Source organism: Panthera pardus, unplaced genomic scaffold, assembly GCF_024362965.1.
Source record: "Panthera pardus isolate Hobbes unplaced genomic scaffold, ASM2436296v1 HiC_scaffold_7, whole genome shotgun sequence".
Lineage (NCBI taxonomy): Eukaryota > Metazoa > Chordata > Mammalia > Carnivora > Felidae > Panthera > Panthera pardus.
This window is the reverse complement of record NW_026527002.1, coordinates 35242114-35264841: the sequence shown is the minus strand read 5'-3', so window position 1 is coordinate 35264841 and position 22728 is coordinate 35242114. Positions and strand designations below refer to the sequence as shown.

At 36.1% G+C, this 22728-nt stretch overlaps 1 protein-coding gene across 3 annotated transcripts in view; it reads left to right on the top strand.

The window, feature by feature from the left end:
• The window catches only part of MMP16 (matrix metallopeptidase 16), a 310239-nt gene that overhangs the window by 189045 nt on the left and 98466 nt on the right, over nt 1-22728 (top strand). For all 3 annotated transcript variants that reach the window (XM_019453413.2, XM_019453412.2, XM_019453411.2), the window contains exon 5: nt 22081-22242. In XM_019453413.2, the coding sequence (XP_019308958.2) occupies nt 22081-22242 (162 nt within the window). The remainder of the gene's footprint in view (nt 1-22080; nt 22243-22728) is intronic.

Sequence of the window (22728 nt, the reverse complement as noted above, 5' to 3'; positions counted from 1 at the left end):
TGTATTCAAATTAAGGTATCTTTATCAAGAAAAGGAAAATGGCTTGCAAATAGAAAATGAAATGTGTGGAAAACACAAACACTTTACTGTGTGAAAATAGGGTTTCTTAGGAATATCTGTTCTACATATATAATTTGGAGAAATTTGAGTACCTTTAATTTGATTTAAACTCTCCTGGATATTGAATATTCAAATATAAAGCAATAAAACACAAATCTCTTTATTTGTGTGAATGTGAAAAAAAGACACTTTTAGCAATCTATGAGCTATGTGTCTTTAATAGTTTATTGGCCCAAAGGAAACTAGAGTTTTTAAAGTTATTGGATATGGTTAATACTTTTTGTTAGAACTGGCAACATATTGTTGGCATTTTCTGATTAGCTGAGTAAAGTATATGTTATAAAATAATTTTAAATTATGTATTTATGTGTACATTTTTCCACAGGTGTTTTACATTTTTATTCAGTAGGGTCTTGCTTTTTTAAGCTTTTGATTCTCAAAAGAGGCTCTGACTTTTCTTTGTTTTCTTCATTCCATTTTCTATATAACAGTTATGCTTAATGATCTGCATGCTGATGATGAATTACAATCACTTCCTTTCCTTTTATTTTTCACATAGTTAACTTAAACATGATATCACAAGATGAAGGTTAGCAAGATACAAAAATGACAAAGAGTGAACATAATGAACATGTTCAGTGAAGATTTGACAGTTGTAATAGGAACTATGATAATTACAGAAAAATGTAGTGAGATTTTTGTATTAACTTTTGCAATAATATTTGTGACATTGTTAATTCAGATTCCAAGTGTTACATTTAATTCTGCGTCATTATTTTCAGATCTATTTATATATGGGGGAAGAGCATGAAGGATGTTCCCAAGAAATACTATCGCCACCCAACGAAGTGGTTGTGTTTTCCACACATTTCGTTTTCTATTTCTAAGCCAGTTTCCTTTTCTTGATAAAGATACCTTAATTTGATAACACAACTTGGCTGCTGAAGCTTAAGAGTCACTAATCTGAAAATATAACCTCATAAGCTCTTTACTGTAGATACAGAGGGAGGACTCTTGATTGCTCATTATTATAACATACAGAGATTTTGACTACTGTGGCAGAATTAAATGGAAAGTATATCCTTCATAAATCAACAGATATCATAACTCATTCAGTAAAGTTCGGTTTAGCCACCACCAGCTCTTTTTTTATCATTTGTCCCTGATTACTGAGGAGGGCTCATGTAAACTCCCAGGGTGCAGATAAAGATAAAGAAGCCCCTATATTTCTGCATGATTCTTGCGAGAACAATTCTAAGCTCAAACATTTCATTTCAGAATTTAGCAAGTTGGATCTTCTCTACATCTATTTAAGAGTTATTTTGAAAAGAGCCGATTTTGACAGTTATGATTTTCCCCCCAGAACCAATATATTAAAATTAACAGCAGGATAATTTGATAGGATTCTTATTTTCTCTATGCTTAAGCAACATGAATTCCCAAAACAGTGTGTGAAATAAAATTCATCATAATTTAGATCATTTATCATTGTTATTGTAGAAAATAAAGAAGGCACAGTGTTAAAGGGGAGAAAAATTGCTCACTTTGAGGACAAACAGACCTGAAATTGAATTCTGGTTCTGCCAATTACCAGTAATATTCCTTGTTACTTCTTTAACAATCCTAGCTATCCAGTTTCCTCATAGGGAAAATACAGATGGGAAAACCTCCCTTCCATAGTTACTGTAACTAGTACAATATCTGAAAATGGTAGCAAAATGGCTGCATTCACTATTATTACTGATATTGGAGTAGCCAGCCCCCAAGATGGCTGCCAGTGATCTACTTTTTAGCAATTAACCCCCTGTGTAATGCCCTCCCCCTGTCCAGCTATGGGAGCTGGACATGACTTACATCTAATGAATAGAACATAGAGGAAGCAAATCACTTCTAAGACTAGATTGTAAATGACTGCAGGTTCTATGCTAGACGATCCTTCTGTCTCTCTCATCAGTCACTGTAGAGTAAGCCAGAGAGCATATCTTGGGGACATTTAGGCAACATATGAAAAGTCCATGTGATGAGAACCGTGTCTCTACCAACAGCTAGCAGGAGCCATGGTATGCCCACAGTTGCTTGATTGAGCTTTGAAGCAGGTTGTACCAGTCAAGATTTGACAGCCCCGGCAACAGCATTGCTACAACCTCATGAAAAATCTTTTTTTTTAATTTTTTTTAACGTTTATTTATTTTTGAGACAGAGAGAGACAGAGCATGAACGGGGGAGGGTCAGAGAGAGAGAGGGAGGCACAGAATCTGAAACAGGCTCCAGGCTCTGAGCCTGTTTCAGCACAGAGCCTGATGCAGGGCTTGAACTCACGAACCTCGAGATCATGACCTGAGCCAAAGTCCGTTGCCCAACCGACTGAGCCACCCAGGCGCCCCTAGAAGAATCTTGAGCACTTAAACCACTCTGCGATTCCTGACCCACAGGAATTGTGAGATAACTAATGACTTGTTTTAAACTGCTCATTTGTTGTGTAGCAATGAATAAAATTATGTTATCATTATGGAAGTTACTTACAAAGAATGACTGGAAAATAATATTTTAAGGTTTTTTCCAAGACGTTTCAATTACTAAAACTTACTCCTGTATATATACAAAATATTTAATTTCCACTGTTTTACGGAAGATATATTAATAACTTTAGTACAAAATTTTATACAATTTAGTACAATAATTTTATGCAGAATTTTTTTGTCCCCACAGCTAAAAATAGCTTTTGGTAAATATCACTTTGTTGTTAGGATTACTAAAGAAACAGAGCAGAACCAGGCCACAGGGAGTGTATGAAAATATTCAAGGTAGCTTCAAAGGGAAATTCTATTTCTGAAGAAGGCATATCCCTTGCAGCAATAAGTGATGTGATGGAATAAATGGAATCATTCACATGTAGCTCAATTTTCATTTCTTAACATTGACTGTCAAAGGTTGTTTAATCACAGTACAGCAGATACTAAAATTTTAAACAATGAGAGAAATGTAGTTAATGCTTTATAGCATTTGTGTATGGGGAAAAGGCATGAAAAAAGTGAGAGAAGTAAACAATATAGTTAGGAGGAATGTTAAAAATTAAAAACTATGTATTGACAAACGGTGGCAGATGGACTGGATCGGAAAAATTGAACCTGATTATGGAGGGTAGTATTTAATGGCTTAATTGAACCGTAATTAGCAAGGAAGTATTTTAATATTTTGAGCAATAATGGAGTAATGCGATGATAGTAATGTTTTATTAACACCCCTTCATATGGCGTAGCATGGTAAATATTCTCTAGAAGAGTATAGATAAGTGCCTCAGAGACTTCTGTATCTCTTATGAATGGCATCTGTCACTGGTTGGGCATGGAGTGGACATTAAATTCTTACCGTATGTTATTAAAGCTCATGGAACCTAACAGTTCATGAGCACACACTGGAAGAATTGATATTATTTTCGGTGTCAGCATTGTTTCTCTTTCATTTGTGTCGTAAGGTTACATGAATTAGTCTTGTATGTTGGTTTCACTGATGAAGTTTATTTAAGACAAGTTTGTGTGTGGTGGTGGAATCAGGGGTGATAAATTGAGAGTCCTATTCAGCACGGGGAAGAGACTGGGTTCAAACATACCTGGGTACAGACTTGCCTGTGACACTTAACCAGCTTTTAAGTTATTCACTCCAAACCTTTGTTTCTTCAGCTATTATTTTGGGGTGATTGTGCCTACCTCAAGGGTTGTTGTGAGGCTTTCTGGGCCCTAGTGAATATTCCATGGATGTTAATTTTCATTCCCCTTTAGTAAATGAGGAAACTACTTCCCAGTTAATTAGGCCTTTTGCAATTAAAAGATAATTAGTAGTACAAGAAATCTCAAAATCAGGAATTTACATGCCTAACCTTTTTTTTAAGTCCATATTTCTAAGACATTTTTAAGTCTTCCTGTCTACTGGAAAAAATTCCCAAGACTGCATTGAAGTTGTTGTATGAATTTATTTTTGTAGAGTGTGTGAAAATCAGGAAATATAGGTGCTTTATTCTTTGCTTTACTTGTAATACACACACACACACACGCACGCACGTCCTTTTGTCAAGACATTTAGGTTATGATTTCCTTCCAAGTCATGTATACCAGGAAAACAAAAACAAAAATATTCTTCAGAACATTTGAAATTCATAAGCACATTGCCAACAGAATATTCTCCCAATTTCAGGCTTTCCCTGGCCTTTCAAATATCTGTTTACTAAATGAAATGAAACAAGCTGTTCTGCTGCACCCATGGCGAAATAATTAAAATGAGAGTTATAATTACAGAATAGAATAGATCACAGCCAGATGAAAAGCATTTATACTATAAAAAAAAGAGATTTCCTTTTATTTTTGTTTTCATTTTCATTCTCTAGTTTGGTTTCACCTCTCTAAAAGCAAATTTAAAAGTAGATAGGAGGACACTTAGGTGACATTACATCCTTTTGAAAAATCCAGAAATATTTTTCAAAATTTGCTGTGCGAGCACCAGGCCAACCATGAATCTTCTGGTTTTCTTCATATTTGCCATATTAATGTGTATCTTTAAGTCCACTGCTTGATTTAAATATTTTTATGAACCAGTTCACTTAACACTCAGTGTTGATTGCACAAATAATTATCAAATTTGTTTGATTCTATGTTTTAATTCTTTGTACATGAAGGCTAATTTATTACCCAAATAAAATTATACATTTATCACTCTCAGAACACAAATGTGAGCTCAGATAATTACACTAAAATGAGAATTGCAGAAAGCCAAACACATTCACCTTTTCTAATTGGAATCAATGAGAAAAATCATTGGCTATAACTATAAAAAAAATCATGTATTTCGTATATGTTTTATAAATTATTCTTATATAGAATTTATATTATATATAATATAATATATGTATATATGTATATATAATATATATGTATATATATGTATATATGTATTATATATGTATATATAATATAATATATGTATAATATAATACATATATATGTATAGTATGGCTATACATATATATATTGGCTATAACTATAAAAGAATTCATATATTTCATATATTATATGTTTTATAAATTATTCTTATATAAGAATTTATATTATATATAATTCAGATTATATATAATACATAATTCATACTATATATATTCATACTATATACTATATATGTACATACTATATATGTACTATATATAGTACATATATACTATATATGTACATACTATATATATGTACATACTATATATATATAGTATGTACATATATAGTATAGTATGTACATACTATATATATATATACATACTGTACATACTATATATATATATATGAAAAGATTCCTTTTAAAAACTAATATAAAAAAAAACCCACCTTGTTAAGCAAAAACAGGTTATTTTAGGGAAATGATTCAATTAGGGAAAGGCAAGAAAACATCAGGAGTTCTGAGTGAGTCATTAAGTCATTATGACTTCTTTACTGCATTTGTAGTAGTTTGATTTATATATTAATGTTTTATAAAAACACATCTGTTTGTTATCTATTAATACATGTCTATACAAATACTTGAATTTAGAGGATTGTTTTTATTTATCTTTGTTTTTGCCTTTTTTTTTTTCTGAAACCAGAAAATTATCCATACCTAAATGGCTAGGTCTGTAATGCCACAAAAATTAATTATCAGGTGGAAATGAACTAGAAAAGGCAAAATTCAAAAAACAACTGAAATTTTATCCTCCCCCCCCCCCACAACTTTTAAATTCTACAATTCTTTAATCTGCTCCTACCTGTCAGAAAAAGCAAGCAGTTGTACTTGAATTGAGTCAATTGCTTCTACCCATGTAAACATATCCAGGTGCAAAGAAACATGTTGTATGGGTTTATGATTAGGGCAATACACAGTCACCCACCCACAACTTAATCTATTCAAGTCTTTTGGTAACATCCTTTCACTTGTCATCCTGTTAATTCCCTCTTGCTACCTAATTCCCTTCGTACACCCCTTCTGTGAGGAACTGTATTCTAGACCTCAAGAACTGGTAATTTTAACCTGTTGTTTAATTTTTTTTTCCTTCAGGAAGTGGAAATGAGTCAGGTAACTACCTGGTCTGTCCAGGTACCCAGATGTGCCCCCACCCCCATGCCAACTCTCTTAGGCTTCTTGTCCATTCTAAAATAAGGTCCCCCAACATCTTTCTTGGGATACATACTCATGCATGGCTTAGTAAATGTAAGGAGGAGGTTCTCCAAAGTAAAACAAAACAAAAACAAAAACAAAACATAACAAAAAACAAGCTCCTGTTGCCCAAACATTAGGCTGGAAACCAGGAAGGTATTAATTACTTTGCAAATAATTCTTTTCCAATGTAAGGATGTACTGGATTCCAGCCTTATGAAGGTTTTGATAGAAAGGCTGATAGGAAACAGGCATTTCTCACTGCGTGCACATTAAGATTGACCTTGAGCTTGCAGCTGTGTATGCTATTTAGAGGCCATGCCTTTTCCAATTCTGCCTCTTTGCATCAAAGTAAGCCCAAAGCTCTTACTCAAAAAAAGCTAACCTATCTCATCATCGTGAGCCAGCCCTTCTGTATTAGTCGTTCTGTATAGCAGTGGTGTGACAGTAATAAGCCTTTCAATCACCTCAGTCATAGGATAAACATATGTCAATTAAGAAGTGCTTAAAGCCAAGTACATATAGGAATTATAGTCTAGATATGCTGATACAAGCAAGTGCATGAAACCTTTTACATATTTTTTTTTACCATTTCTTGCTAATTATTCTTCATCTGGTTCAAAAATTATAGCAAAAATCCAATTTTAATTGCTACATGAAAATTATATATATGAATATTTATATTTATATAAAAGTCTTATATGGACATATTTATATAAATGAAATATTTATATAAAGGTCTTAAGTGGACAGCTTTTAAGATCATAACCATTTAATATACTTCAGAAATTAAAATTAGAATCTAGGTTCAACTTTGCTCTCCTTAACAATAATGATAGTAAAATATGTGACAGTTTTTACATGGATTTTGGTGCTTAAGGGGTTATGATGAAGTCTAACTTCATAATGGGAAATAGCATAACTCAAAGAGTTATTTCATTCTGTTACCCAAGTATTTTCCTTTCCTGCTTCAGAGACTCCTACTTTCTATTCCCTTCATCACTGCCTACATTTAGGTTTTCATCACCTAACCTTGCCTATTGAAGGAGTCTTCTACCTATTTTGTTACCTTTTAGCCACGTCCTCACTCCAATCAGACCTGCAAACTGATGCCAGATGACCCAAAGCAATATCGTTTTGATATTAGCTTTTCATAGTACTCTATTGTCTCCTTCATAATGATCAAACTCTTAAACCTAGCATTTAAAACTCTCTAAAACTTGATCTTAACATGTTTTCCAACCTTGTCACTCACATACATTTTTGGCAACACCGTGTTTAACCAGTTGGTACACAAGCTTTGGTGAAGTCAGAACTGATATTTTCAAATTCCTATTCTGACACTTAATAGGTTTCTTACTGGATAAGCCAATGTAAAATGATGAATTTAGTATCTAACTCACAAGTCTGTGAAGTCTATTAATTATAGAAATAGGAGTAGTAATAGTAGTATAGTAATACTTCTTTACTGCCACTCTTTAAGCACTAAACTATGTCATAGATACTGTGCAAAATATATTTTATAGATGATGGTATTCAACCCATCAACATCCCTATGATTAGGTGATGTTAGACCAACTTTACAAATAAAGAAACCTGATGACAGGGAGGTTAGTGATTTATTAAATTTTACACAGACAGTAGCTGAGTTAGGATTTTCAATCTGGTTTATCTTAAAGGACTTAAGTGGAGTAAAACTAACTTCCAAATCACATACAATACCATGCAAATGCATTCATTTTTCTTGGGAGAATTTGCATACTCAGATTCTCTGAGGAGCTTATGAGCCCAAAAGAACTCAGGATCACTGAACTAAACTCAGTTTCTTAATTAAAAACAAAGGATTTGGATAATTTATCTTAGAGACCCTTAGGATGAATTCTTTATCAATAGTTCAGTAATTCTATCAATAGTTCCTTGCACACAGTAGATAATTAGTAATTTTTTAAAGAATATATGTCACATAGTGGCTGCTGGTCTGGAGACTGTAGCACTTAATACCAGGATTGCATACTTAGAATGATGACTGGGTAAATACTACTTACAGTTTGCATACAGTAAAAGGGGATATAATTCAAATCAGTTGCTGAAAAGTGGCATTGCAGTTTATTATATGATTACTTTTGTTTAAACAGTCACTAAAATTGATCTCTTTTGCGCTAGTGCAGAGAGAGGGATGTAAGCTTCCCGAAACATTCTGACCTTCAAATTGAGCTGCCCAAGGGAAAAGTATAGCACAGAGAAGGCACACATGAATAACGTACATGGGACATAACTGAAAATGTTCTTAGACTCCTATCTAGGCTCAACAGGAGATGGGGGAAAAATTCTTGTTAATATCATGGTGCAAATAGCCACATCCAACCTTGAGTTTTTTGAGCAAGACTTTTCTGAATGTAATAAAGGCATGTCTAATTCATTAAACAACAGTAGCCTGAAGGAATAGAACATACGCTTTCTGAGTATAACATAGAGATCTGAGTTGTTGCAATTATATCAATTGATTCTAAAATGCGTATTAAATTAAAAACCGTAAATGTTTGGTAATAGTATATCTTTGAAAATGTCTTCGCTGATTTTTGGAAGACCTAATACATGGTCATTTGTTCTCCTTTTATCTAAGTGCCTGGTGGTTAATTCTGCCTTAGTGGCATATACTGGTGTTGTGCTTGAACTCTAACCACATTCACACAGGCAATCCTGTAACATTCCCAGCAAATCCTCTTCAGCTGCTGAAGAAATGTCTTGAAATAAAATTTAAAATTCGAAAGTCCATGTAGCAGTGGTAGTTTCCTTTTCTTTTAAGAATATTTTCTTTGCTTACGAGGCTTTTAGACTTCATTAAAAACTAGAATGAAAATGATTAAAACTTTCTGAGCAGCCGGGGTTGTACTGAGGAAATACATTATTTTATTTTATTTTTAGGAAATACATTTAAAAAAAATGACGCTTAGCATGCATTCAAGGGAGAAAAGATACAGCAACAACTGTTGCATACTCCTGGAAAGAGGTCTCACACAGCAGTTGTCCTTTGATACACAGTCTGAAACCCTGAGAAGATGTGTCCAGCTGAGGAAAAGAGAAATCCCTTCCCTCTGTGCACTCAGTTTGGGATTGTGAGCCTAGACTGTATGGGGGCTTAACTCCATCCCTGCCACTTACTGAGTAACTGGCCATCACACAGTCTGTGGAAATCTTCATTTACCGATCTGTAAAATGGCGATAGTAAAAACAGAACTAACATGGTGAGACATAGATAAAGTAATACATGTAAAGTATGTGCGATATTTCTTGCTGTTGCTTTTATAATACTCTATAAAAATGTTTTGTTGCCTTTAGGTCTTTCAGTGTTAGGGCATCATTAAGAGTACTGTGTACAAGAAAACAGTTTAAAGATCTGAGCATATGTGAAAGCAAATTGGATTTGTCATTAAATAAAACTCAATAAAATTGATCTGACACACGTATAAGTGCCAGTTGTAACTGTAATTTCATTGCATTGTATTTGCCCATATATGATAAGCACTAATACATGACTGCAGTAATCAGCTGTCTTCCTAGTCAGACCGTGTCTGACTCGATTGGGAGCAAGCAGTTAGAGGAGGAGTCAGGGGATCATTCTGAAGTTTGAGGCCCTTGGGGAACAGCCAAGTCTGGGTGAAGTGTGGAAGACAGGGACAGCGGTGCGGGGGGAAGACAAGAGCAGGACACCAAGCCTTAGAGGACCTGGAGACTTGACGGAAGAGTAAAAGTGGCAGAAAGAGATGTGAGAAAATCTGCCCCAAATCAGCCTCTGTCAGCTTCTATCTTTCAGAGCACAGCTGTCTGGAGCTGGGCAGCCAGCATGGAAAATACAGCCCAACTCTCCCCGGTGCGGGCTGCCTGACTGAGCGAGTTGTATTGCCTCTGAAAGCATTCTTAGAAAAGGACGGTAAGCAGGTATAGGTCATGAAGTTTCGATGACAAGTTCAGTGACATAGTTCTGGTTCATAATAGATGTTCAATAAATACTCTTTCATTCTCGTTCTTCTTTCACCCCAACGGTTTTCTGGCTGTCAGGCAGGGAGCACGGGTTTTGCCAGCCCCCGAGGGAGTGGCCCTCTCTTCAGTGATGTGCAAATAAAGTGGTGATAGACATGCGACCAAGGGATCAGGGTTTACGCATCTCAAAGAACATATGAGGCAGGGAAGTAGCTGATACTTCCATCTCTGGGAATTTTCAGTCGCAGACTTTGTTTCAGACTTAGCGTTACTGCCAAACCTTTGGGTTTCTGCAGAGATAGTTGGACCGGACAATATGTAACAGCCGTTGTCATCTCAGGATTATTGTCGAAGTACTCGGATGCCTCAGAGTGGCTTCCTTTTCTACTCGGTTCTTCTTCTTCTCTCCTCCTCCTCCTCCTCCTCCTCCTCCTCCTTCTTCTTCTTTCCGGTGTTTCTTTCCTATCTCCTGATCCTAATCAAATGGAGAAGAGTTAGTGTGCCGAACCATCCTATATTATCTATTATCTATTGCTGCATAAAAAAAATCGCCCCAAAACTTAGCAACTTCGAACAACAAACTATTATCTCACACAGTTCTGAGCGTCAGGAATCTAAGAGCAGCTTAGCTGGGTGATTTTGGTCCAAGGTATGTCATGAATGTGCAGTGAAATAATTGGGAGGGGCTGCAGTTATCTGACTGGACTGGAGAATCAGCTTTCCAGCTCACTCCCAAGGCTGTTAGCAGGAAGCCTCAGCTCTTCTCCATAGGCCCCTCCTCAGGTCTGTTTACACAACATGGCAGCTGGCTTGTCCGCAGTGAGTCATTAGAGAATGAGATAGAGGGAGAGGGAGAGGGAGAGGGCAAGGGAGAGGAGAGAGAGAAAGAGAACACTAAGTGGAAATCATGGTGTATTTTATGACCTACCATTACAAGTCAAATACCATCATTTCTACCAGTTTCTGCTACAACAAGCTGATACCGAATGGAAGCAAATACCAGGAGGTGGGTCTTATTCGGCCGTTCATGGAGGCTGACTCCATATCTCCCTTTAGTTTCTCAACTGTCAAAACATGTTCTATGGAAAGTCTGGGAGGACTGAGATTTAAGATGGTCTATCTTACGAGGCACTGGGGAAATTTATACTAATCAAAGAACTGATTCTAATTTCTGAATATTTTTTCTGCACATGGATTTAAATATTTTAAGTTTAAATGTTTAAATATTTAAAATGACGAATCTGCTTAAATTTGTTCCATCAGTCATTTAGCTTACAAGTAAATATTAGGAGCTTCTGTGCATCAGAAACTGTCAGGACAATTTGGTATGTGTTATGATCCAGTTATGTTTATAAAAGGCCAAGGATGCACAAAGACAGAGGAATGAAATTTACCTGGGGAGGTGGAGAAGGCTTCACAAAGGAGGTCATTTTGAGTTTTGTTTTAAAGGGTTAGTAAGATTTTGCAAGAATGAATAAGAGATCAGCAAAAAGATAAATAAAATTAAAAAATGCTGTGTTTCAACAAGTTTCAGGAGACAACAGGCAGAATGATACCATCTTCATGAAGCTATAAGTTATTTAAACATACATATTTGATAAAAACATCAAAATACAAGCAAGGGAATGAGAAATTCAAAATTCACATTAGTAATTACCCTTGGAGGGAGTGGGACAGCCAAAATATGAGAGAAGAGAGAAACCAGAGAGAGATTCAGTGGTGCTGGTGATATTCTAGTGTTTGCTCAGGTTGGTAGGATTATAAATGTTAGAAATATTTATAACAACTTTTTTATATATGAAATATTATATAGTCATTTTTAACATTCATGATATGTTGTCAGCAGAGGGAATAGCATATGAAAATGCATGGAGGGATGAAACAGCTTGGAATAAAATATAAAGACATAATTATGACAAGGAAATTATAAATAATGCATTATCTTTCATAATATACAGTTCAGTGTTCTGAAATTGTATTGGAGTATACAAAGGAAAGAAGATTAGAGATACAATTGAAAGCAACAAACTCAAAACTCAAAATCTTTACAAAAGGAGCAAGTCCTATTTCTGTATTAAGAATCAGGAGGCTGATTTATCCTTTGTTGCCTGCCTGGTGATAAGATCAAGGCATATTACAATTAGGAATCTCAAATAATGTGAATTAATGATAAGTTACAGAAGCAGTTATTATTTTCATCATTAGGAAAGAGGTCTGGTGCATTTTAATTGTCTAAACCTCATCATATGCCAATAACTTTTGTTCCTAGTGGAATTCAAATCACAGGGTGGTACTTTATTTAACAACTTACCCTTTTAAACTATTGTGAAGCTGCAAGTAAGATTTAATTATATTATTGCCAATCATCTGAAGAATGGCAATTACTTGGAACTCTTGGCCAGTATTTCTGATTAAAAGTGCTATGGTGTACTGAACAGGTCATAAGTTCACATCCTGATCCTATTAATTTTCTTCTTATTCCTTAGACAAGGAATGACTCCGCCCTTGGCCTTGGAAATGGTGCTTAGGAAAAATTTGATTGATCTGAAAAGAACAGATACATGAAATGAAATGACTTTTGCTACTTTGTTTTCCTTCATGGTATTCTGTGTTTCTTTCATTAAGAGAAGAAAAAAGAAAGGAATTGTGACTAAAAGAGTATTTTCCTGGGAGAAATTTGAAGTGCTTTTAATAATTCAACAAAGTTAGAGAAGCTGATGCATGACTTAAAGCAATACTTATCTGCCAGAAAGGAGAGGATGGGTTCCTACGTATTTGTTCAGGAATAAGGTTCGGTCGGGGCATTTTTTTCTGGGGAAGGGGATGTGATACTGAAGGAGGAATGTTGTAAGGTTGGGTTTTGTTGTTGTTGTCGTTGTCATTGTTGTTGTTGTTGTTGAAAAATAGAAACAAAACATAATCCCTGTAAGGCTACACTGGAACTTTCTGGCCAAGAAATTATATCTGTTTTGCCACAAAAAGGCCAAGGGTGTCTGAAGGTATTTTCTGAACCAGCGCTACCTTGCTGAGCTGGGTTGTCACTGTGCTATTATTCCAGGTAAACTTGAGCGCCAACTCCTGCTCTTGGTTCAACTGCCTTGGTTCTTCTAGGTCCTCTGGCTCCTTGCTAGATTTATTTTTTTTTTATTTATTTATTTTTTTTTTGTCATTAGGTCTGCTCTTGTTGAGATAACTCTTTCACTTTTTGCCCACTGATAATACATTGTACCCATATTTTCTGGGTGTGGGCATGGCCAGAAGTAAACATACACCTGTCCTTCTGTCCCTTTACATGTTATTTGCTGTTGAGACGTCTCCTCAATATCAGGTTTATATCTAAACAAAGGTGACTCTGACTTGGACTCACAAAGGAGTTCATTGAGAGTTGGTGTTAGGTGTTTGATATCTAAAAATGCCTGCAGCTCCTTTTCTTTCTCATTCTTATCTCACCTGAGATTACCCTCTGACACATCATCCTCGGAATATTCTCCTTGTTTTACATACTTGTAAACACTCTCATAATTCCTGCATCTCTTCATAAATGTCTCCTTCCTTCCTTTTGTTTTTTTTTTTTTTTAGCTCTGCCTGTGACTAGAACATGCTCTAGATGGTCCCCAATAGGCATGTTTCCTTAGTTTTTGCTCCAAGCGGCATCTTTGGAAAACATTTTCCTGTTTTCCAGTAACACTGAACTTCTGTGCCTTTTGATTTTCCACTGTCTGACCTTTTTACCTTCTCCTCTCACTCCTTACTCCCTCCAATCATTTTAATTCCTCCTCCATAAAAGTTAATAAAATCAAGCTTGTTCTGCATTCCCTAGCAATTTCCTCTAGATCATGTCCTCTTTTCATTAGCTGTGAGCACATGTATTTGCTGACCTTTCAGCAATGAGTGGCTTGACAGTGTTGGGTACTTTAGTTCCATTGTCTGAAAGATGTAAGAATAGTGGCCTCCTCAGTCATATCTGATCTCATTCTCTTTCCATTCTAATTCTTGGCATGATAGTCAGAAAACAAACTTTGGGGGTGGGGGGGATAGGGAGAGGTGGGTCAAAGGGTATATAAACTTTCAGTTATAAGATGAATAAGGCTGAGCTCCTAATGTATAACATGGTGACTATAGTTGATAACGTTCTTGTATAATTGAAGTTTGATAAGAGAGGAGAAATTAAATGTTCCCACCTAAAAGGAAAAAAGAAAGTTAAATATGTTAGGTGATGGATATGTTAATTAACTCAGTGGGGAGGAATCCTTACAAAATGTATAGCTATATCAAATCACCATGATGTATACTTTAAGTATCTTACAATTTTATTTTTTAGTCATACCTCAATAAAGCTAGGGAAAATAAAGAAAAAAGTTCTGAGCCACATTTAGGCTGAAATAGTATTATATTCTTTACTACCCAAATTCATATTAGTCCTCCAGTTCTTGGAAACTAATCCATTCATCCAACTGATTTAAAGATTAGTCATCTACTATGTGCCAGGCAATGTCTTTGAACTAGAGACACAAGATAAATGATGCACAATTTTGGTCTTTAAAGAATACAAAAGAGGGGTGCCTGGGTGGCTCAGTCGGTTCAGCGTCCGACTTCGGCTCATGTCATGATCTCATGGTGCAGGGGTTTGAGCCCCACATCGGTCTCTGTGCTGACAGCTTGGAGCCTGGAGCCTGCTTCGGATTCTGTGTCTCCCTCTCTCTCTGCCCCTCCCCTGCTCATGCTCTATCTCTGTCTCTCAAAATAAATAAATGCAAAAAAAATTTTTTTTAAAGAATACAAAAGATATTGGGAAGATTTACCAAAAGATGATGACAATACAATGCAATTGCTACGATAGGGACTGCACAAGGGTCTGTGGGAACCTCAAGAAGAGAGCATGTAGGAACAGCACCCCTTGGGGAAAAGACTTCCTAGAGAAGGTAACATTTGGGCAGTCACATCAAGTCTGCCTCATGTAGATCTAGCATGGGGGTGAGGGTGGACACGAGGGATTCTAGAAACAAGACAGCTGATGCAGAGACCTTACGGATGGAACAAGCACATTTTTCTAAGACTAGAAAGAGGGTTACACCAGGAAAATACATGCAGGGAGATAATGTTGGAAAGGAAAGGCAAGGACTTATATATGAAGGGTCTTGATTATCTTGATGAGAAATGTGAAAATCTGTTGTAGGCAGTGGAAAAAAACAACAAAAATGTAAGCAAAGACAATTATGGGAAATTGTCCTTTCAACCACTGTACATTTTTTCCCTTGCATCCCCTCTAATTTCACTCCCTGTCTACTCTTAAGTCATGTTCTTAAATTCCTTTAAACATTCTCAAGTGGTAATAATCTCTTATACTTGATATGTTGGAATCGGAGGTCTAATTTGATTAGGACCCTTACCTCCGCTCATATTTATCACCATAGGAAGCACAGAAGACACGCCTCAACCCTGGGACTCTAATTCCCATGACTTCTACATTGCTGTCTCTACCTCCATCTCCTTCCCTTCTCTATCTTCTGTATCTGTTTACTTTAGAGAAGTTTTAGGTCAATCATTAGCTAAATTCCCTTAATAATTAACTTATTTTGAAAATATTCCTTTAGGGGCACCTGGGTATCTCAGTTCGTTCGGCATCCGACTCTTGATTTCGTGTCAGGATCTCATAATTGTGAGGTCAAGCTCCGCATCAGGCTCCGCGATGGGCATGGAGTCTGCTTAAGATTAAAGTCTCTCCCTTTCCCTCTCCCCCCACACTGTCTCAATAAACAAACAAACGAATAAACATGTAAAAAAGAAAACCAAACCTAGAGGCATCACAATTCCCGATTTCAAGATGTATTACAAAGCTGTAATCCTCAAGACAGTATGGTACTGACATAAAAGCAGACATATAGGTCAATGGAACAGAATGGAGAACCCAGAAATGGACCTACAAGTATATGGCCAACTAATCTTTGATAAAGCAGGAAAGAATATCCAGTGGGAAAAAGACAGTGTCTTCAGCAAGTGGTGTTGGGAAAACTGGACAGTAACATGCAGAAGAATGAACCTGGACCACTTTCTTACACCATACGCAAATATAAACTCAAAATGGATGAAAGACCTAAATGTAAGACAGGAAACCATCAAAATCCTAGAGGAGGAAACAGGCAACAACCACCTCTTTGACCTCAGCCATAGCAACTTCTTACTAGACATGTCTCTGGAGGCAAAGAAAACAAAAGCAAAAATGAACTATTGAGACCTTACCAAGATAAAAAACTGCACAGCATACGAAAGCATCAAGGAGACTAAAAGGCAACCAATGGAATGGGAGAAGATTTTTGCAAATGACATATCTGATAAAGAGTTAGTATCCAAAATCTATGAAGAACTTATGAAACTCAACACCCAAAAAACAAATAATCTAGTGAAGAAATGGACAAAAGACATGAACAGACACTTCTTGAAAGAAGACATCCTGATGGATAACAGACACATGAAAAGATGCCCAACATTACTCATCATCAGGGAAACACAAATCAAAATCACAATGAGGTAACACTTCACACCTTCAGATTGGCTAAAATTAACTACTCAGGCAGCAACAGATGTTGGCAAGGATGCAGAGAAAGGGGAACCTTTTTGCACTGCTGGTGGGAATGCAAACTGGTGCAGCCACTCTGGAAAACAGTATGGAGGTTCTTCAAAAAATTAAAAATAGAACTACCCTACAACCCAGCAATTACACTACTAGGTATTTACCCAAAGGATACAGGAGTATTTATTCAAAGGGGCACATGCACCCCAATGTTTATGGCAACACTATTGACAATAGCTAAATTATGGAAAGAGCCCAAATGTCCATCAACTAATGAATGGATAAAAAAGAAGTGGTATATATATACAATGGCATATTACTTGGCAATCAAAAAGAATGAAATCTTGCCATTTGCAACAGCGCGGATGGAGTTAGAGTGAATTATGCTAAGTGAAATAAGTCAGTCAGAGAAACATAAATATCATATGATTTCACTAATGTGGAATTTAAGAAACAAAGATAAACATAGGGGAAGGGAAGGAAAAACAGAGAGGGAGGCAAACCTTAAGAAACTCTTAAATTCAGAGAACAAACTGAGGGTTGTGGAGGGGTGTTGGGTGGGTTCATGGCTAAGTGGGTGATGGGTATTAAGGAAGGCACTTGTTGAGATGAGCACTGGGTGTTATATGTAAGTGATGAATCACTAAATTCTACCTCTGATACCATTATTACACTATATGTTAACTAACTTGGATTTAAATAAAATTTTTAAGAAAGGTGATGTAACAGGTGAACATGGGGGAAAAAAGAGAGAGAGGCAAACCATAAAATAGACTCTTACCTATAGTGCACAAACTGAGGGTTCCTAGAGGGGAAGTGGGGGAGATGGGTACTAAGGAGGGCACTTGTTAATGATGAGCATTGGGTGATGTATGTAAGTCATGAATCACTAAATTCTATATCTGAAACTATTATTACATTGTATGTTAACTAACTGGAATTTAAACAAAATCATGAAACTAAAATAAAGAAAAAAAAGAAAATATTCCCTTTACATTTCTTTACGTAACTAACACTGGTCTCTCTATTGATTATACTCTTTCCCTTACATTCCTTCTGATTTCTCCTTCATATTCCTTCTACTGTAAGGGCTGGGGTCATGGTATATGCCCTGCCTTTTTTCTTTTTAATGCTACTTCAAGATTATTCTCCTATCCAACTCCATAAAAACTTCAAGTTTTGACTGGGATTTTATCAAACTGTTCCATCCACTATCTTTCCTTGCAATAATCATCTACTAAGTCTCAAGTCATTGTCCCTGTTCTCTGATGATTTTATCTCCTGGTTCAGTCCTGCTCCCTTCAATGCCACCTTTGTTTTAATTCTTGGTAATCTCAACATTCACATAGACAATTTTTCCATTTTTCTGGGCTCTTAGTTATTGAATCTCCTCCCCAATTTCGTATTCCATCCTAATTCCGAGACTCACTTCCATGGATATACACTGACATTGCTCTTATAAATCCAATTTCAAATCTCTACTGTGATGATCATGGAGTATTTTCCTAGCTTACTGCTTATACTATCATGACTGAAAAAAAAAAAAAAAAAAAGACCACAAAACCCTTTGACCACTATAGAATTTAATAGTTGATCTTCAATTGATCTTATCACCTTATCTTGTCACAGTCCTTCCTCATCCCATAATGTTATTCCTTCCTTCTTTCCATGACATAAATACCATGGCAAAGTTAAAAATCACTCTCTTACATATATTCACAGTTCCTTTGCCTTTCTGCTTTTCATATCTCCCTAGAGATACCAAAATTCTGGTGGAATCAATACTGGCACTTTGCTACCTGCATACACACAGCCAAATAATCCTGAAGAAGGAAGACCTACCACAAATGAAACCAATCCCATTGTAAATTCATAGTCATGAATACTGCCTGACAATTATTCTATACTTCCCTACTCCACCCTTTACAACTGACCTATTCAAATATTTCCTACATTCTTGTCTCTTGTTCCTTTCTGGTATTCTCTCAGTTGATGAATCTTCTTGTTTCACTAAGCAAATTAAAGCATTCAGAAGAAAGCTGTCTTAATCTTCCATCACTATTTCTACCCATTTACCAGAATCTGTGCTATTGTATTCTATCCTCATTTCTGTTACTGCAATTGAACTACCCATGCTTCTAACTGGGGCCAACTTTATCCTAGCCCAAATATATACTTCTAGCCTACAACGACCTACAAAATCCATATGCATATGTCCAACTGGATTTGAATATCCAATTGAATATTTAAAAGGCATCTCATGGGGCGCCTGGGTGGCGCTGTCAGTTGAGCGTCCGACTTCAGCCAGGTCACGATCTCGCGGTCCGTGAGTTCGAGCCCCGCGTCAGGCTCTGGGCTGATGGCTCGGAGCCTGGAGCCTGTTTCCGATTCTGTGTCTCCCTCTCTCTCTGCCCCTCCCCCATTGATGCTCTGTCTCTCTCTGTCCCAAAACTAAATAAAAAACGTTGAAAAAAAAAAATTAAAAGGCATCTCTAACTTCACACTCAAAAAAAAAAAAAAAAAGAAACTCCTGGTAATGCTACCCACCTCTCAGCCTCACCAACAAAAAACACCAACAACAACTAGTTCCTCCTGTGGTTTTCTCCATCTCAGTGAATGTCAATGTAAGTTCTTCTAGGTGCAGGGCCAGAAGATGTGTTTCTTTGCTCACACCTTGCATCTTGGGTTTTTTTGTTTTGTTTTGTTTTGTTTTTAATGTTTATTTATTTTTGAGAAAGAGACAGTATGAGCAGGGAGGAGGGAAAGAGAGAGAGGGAGACACAGAATCTGAAGCAGGCTCCAGGCTCCACGCTCTGAGCTGTCAGCACAGATCCTGACGTGGGGCTTGAACTCATGAACCACAAGATCATTACCTGAGCCGAAGTCGGACACTTAACTGACTGAGCCACCCAGGTGCCCCGCATCTTGTTCTTTAAGAAACCCTGTGATTCTCCTTTTAAAATATATCAAGAATTTTACTCCTTCCCTTTACCTCCATTACTACCACTTTGGTCCAGGTCACCAGCCTCTTTGCCTGGGTTATTGTACTAACTTCAGAGACTGAATCATGCTCCTTCCCTTATCCACTGTACCTGATTCTCAAGAGCAGTCACCAGAGTGATCCTGTAATTCAGATTATGTCCCTCCTTTACTCAAAAACTCACTATCCCCACCACAGTCAGACTAGAAGCCCAAACCATTACCATTATTTAAAATCCATACATGTTTTAGGTTCCATTTCTTGTCTGACCTCATCTTTTCTCTGCCTTACTATTTCTCTTTAACATTTATCACTATGTAACATTCTGTACATTTTACTTTTCTATCTTTTTTCTTTTCAGTGCCCATTAAAATGTAAATGGTATAAGAGTGGGGATTTTTTTTTTTTTTGTATATTTTGTTCACTACTGTATTACCAGAGCCTACATCAGTGCCTAACTCATAGAAGGCATACAGTAAAAGGTATTGGAATGAATGGATGATTTAATGAATGAAATTGTTTTCGCATGACTACATTATCTAATTTGTTGTGCATGCTAATACTTTTTTATAGCTGTGTGATTTACTGTAGTAATTCAAAGGATGACCTCTAATCAGACTGAGAGAAATTTGAATTTCATCTGCACCTTGCCATGTGGATTTGCAAATTGTATTCAGTGTCTCCAGTCTTGTTTTCACATTTTGAAAATGGACATAATAATAGTGACTGACTCAAAGGATAATTGTGAGAATTAAATGAAAAACTGCAGGTAAAATGATCAGAATGCAAAGTGAGTAAAGTCCAGAGCAAAGTTAGTAAACTTTTAATCTAGTTAATATTTTTTAGTTAAATCTAATACATATTATTTTTCTTTTTGTGTCTTGATTTGTACATTTAAGTAATTTTGTAAGAGGAGAAGATAAACTCTTTGAGGTTGGAAATGTTAACTTCTATTTCATTTTAAACCTTTCTGACTTGTTTCATACCAGTATTTAATCAGTTATTCTTTGAGAGTCAGGTAGATTCCTGAAGTGTTTCAAATGGCTCGTTTTCAGTATGGTAACATAGGATAAATCAGCCCCATAGTTTCATCCATTTTTTTCTGACAGACTACTCCAGAGTAGAAAAAAAAAAAAAAATTTGTTATGTACTTGACTTTTGTGTAAAGGAAGGAAAAACAAAAACAAAAACCTCTCTGAAGAGAATTATCACAGTGCATTATAAAAAATGCTTAGAGGAGAGTTTTCCTAAAACTGACACTTAGGAAGTTCATCGAAATCATTTGGAAGTGATCTATGCAAACTTTACATTTAATTTCGATCATTTTTTTTTTTCACTTAGGAGCATAACCTTTAGAAGTATAATAGTCCCAACTGCTTGATGCTCACATAGGTAACTAAATTTTTAGAATTAACACATATGCATGTAGGACTGGCTCTTTTGCTCATGAGTTTAATTATGATGATCCAGGAGGGGGTAACATGTAGGAGTCATCAGCAGGGGGTTGATTGCACAAGGTTTCTCTGAGAGTCTGCACTAAATAGACCTCACTGTACAAGTTTACCACGGGTGGGAGAGATGTTTGTTTTTATTATTATTATTATTTTCTGTGAGAAACGGGCACTCTAAATACATATATTTTGTTCAGATTGCCTGAACAATCTCCAGAGCTGATTAGAATTTGTATTCATAGAGCTAGGTCTAGAATCCTAGTTATTATAACTGCTAGCCTATGACTTTTACTTTACACTTCTGTATTCTTATATTCTAGACTGGTAAAAAAAGAAAAGCCTTCATCTAGGAGTTAAAAGAACTTTCAGTTCTAATCACAGGTCTGTAAATGCAAAGATTTGCTGTTCTTGACAAGACTTGTCACCTCTATGCCTTAATTCACCCACCTGCATAAAAGTAGGGATTGTATCTGCCCTATGTTTTTTACCGACTTATTGTTAACATTATGTTCAATGTGAAGATTATAAAAGTGAGATGTTGTATATTACATGGTTTCTCATTGGGAGGATATTTCAACAGCAGTTGTAACAATCTCTGATGTTGCTGCTCTTCAACTTCTGTTATTTTTCTTTCCATTCAGTTTCTAAATCTCTGTAACTACATTATGATCACCTCCTACCCCCCACCTTTTTAAAAATAGCATATCGGATTTTGCCAGTAGAAATCCAATGGTAAAATCATACTGATAGTTGAAATGAAGGGTTCCTCCTATTTTTCTTGGGTAAAATTTTGATAACACCAAATTGTGCTTTTCAGTTCTGTACTTGGATATTAGTTGCAATAGCATATTTTCTTCTCATTTTCACAGGAAATGACTTATTTCTTGTAGCAGTTCATGAACTGGGACATGCTCTGGGATTAGAGCATTCCAATGACCCCACTGCCATCATGGCCCCATTTTACCAGTACATGGAAACTGACAACTTCAAACTACCTAATGATGATTTGCAAGGCATCCAGAAGATTTATGGTAGGTTACCACTGTTTCTGTTTGGTTAACCCGACAGTGAAGTCCAGAGTTCCTGCTGTTTCCTTCTTTGAGATAGATGCTCTAAGTATTGAGAAAAATAAATACGGAAAAAAGAAAACAAAAAATTCTAGACTATGGGCAGAAGTCTTCTATCAATTAAGTCTGACAGTCCCAGATATCTCAGTATACAGATTATGGTAAAATCTATACACTGATAAAATTTTCTTATTGAGTTTAATTGAAATCTGCAGTTACAGCAAAGAACTTATAACTTTAGTATTTAATATTCAGATAAAAAATGTAATAAATGAATATAACCAATAAAAGCAGTGAGAAATATAAAGACTCTCTTGTAAGGTAGTGAGATTTTGGTAAAAACTGACAGATTGACCCTCGGTTTATATTTGATGTTAGATAGTACCTAGATAAATCACTTGTGAGGTCACAGAAAATACTTGTGTGATAGATACAATAAAATGACCCCAA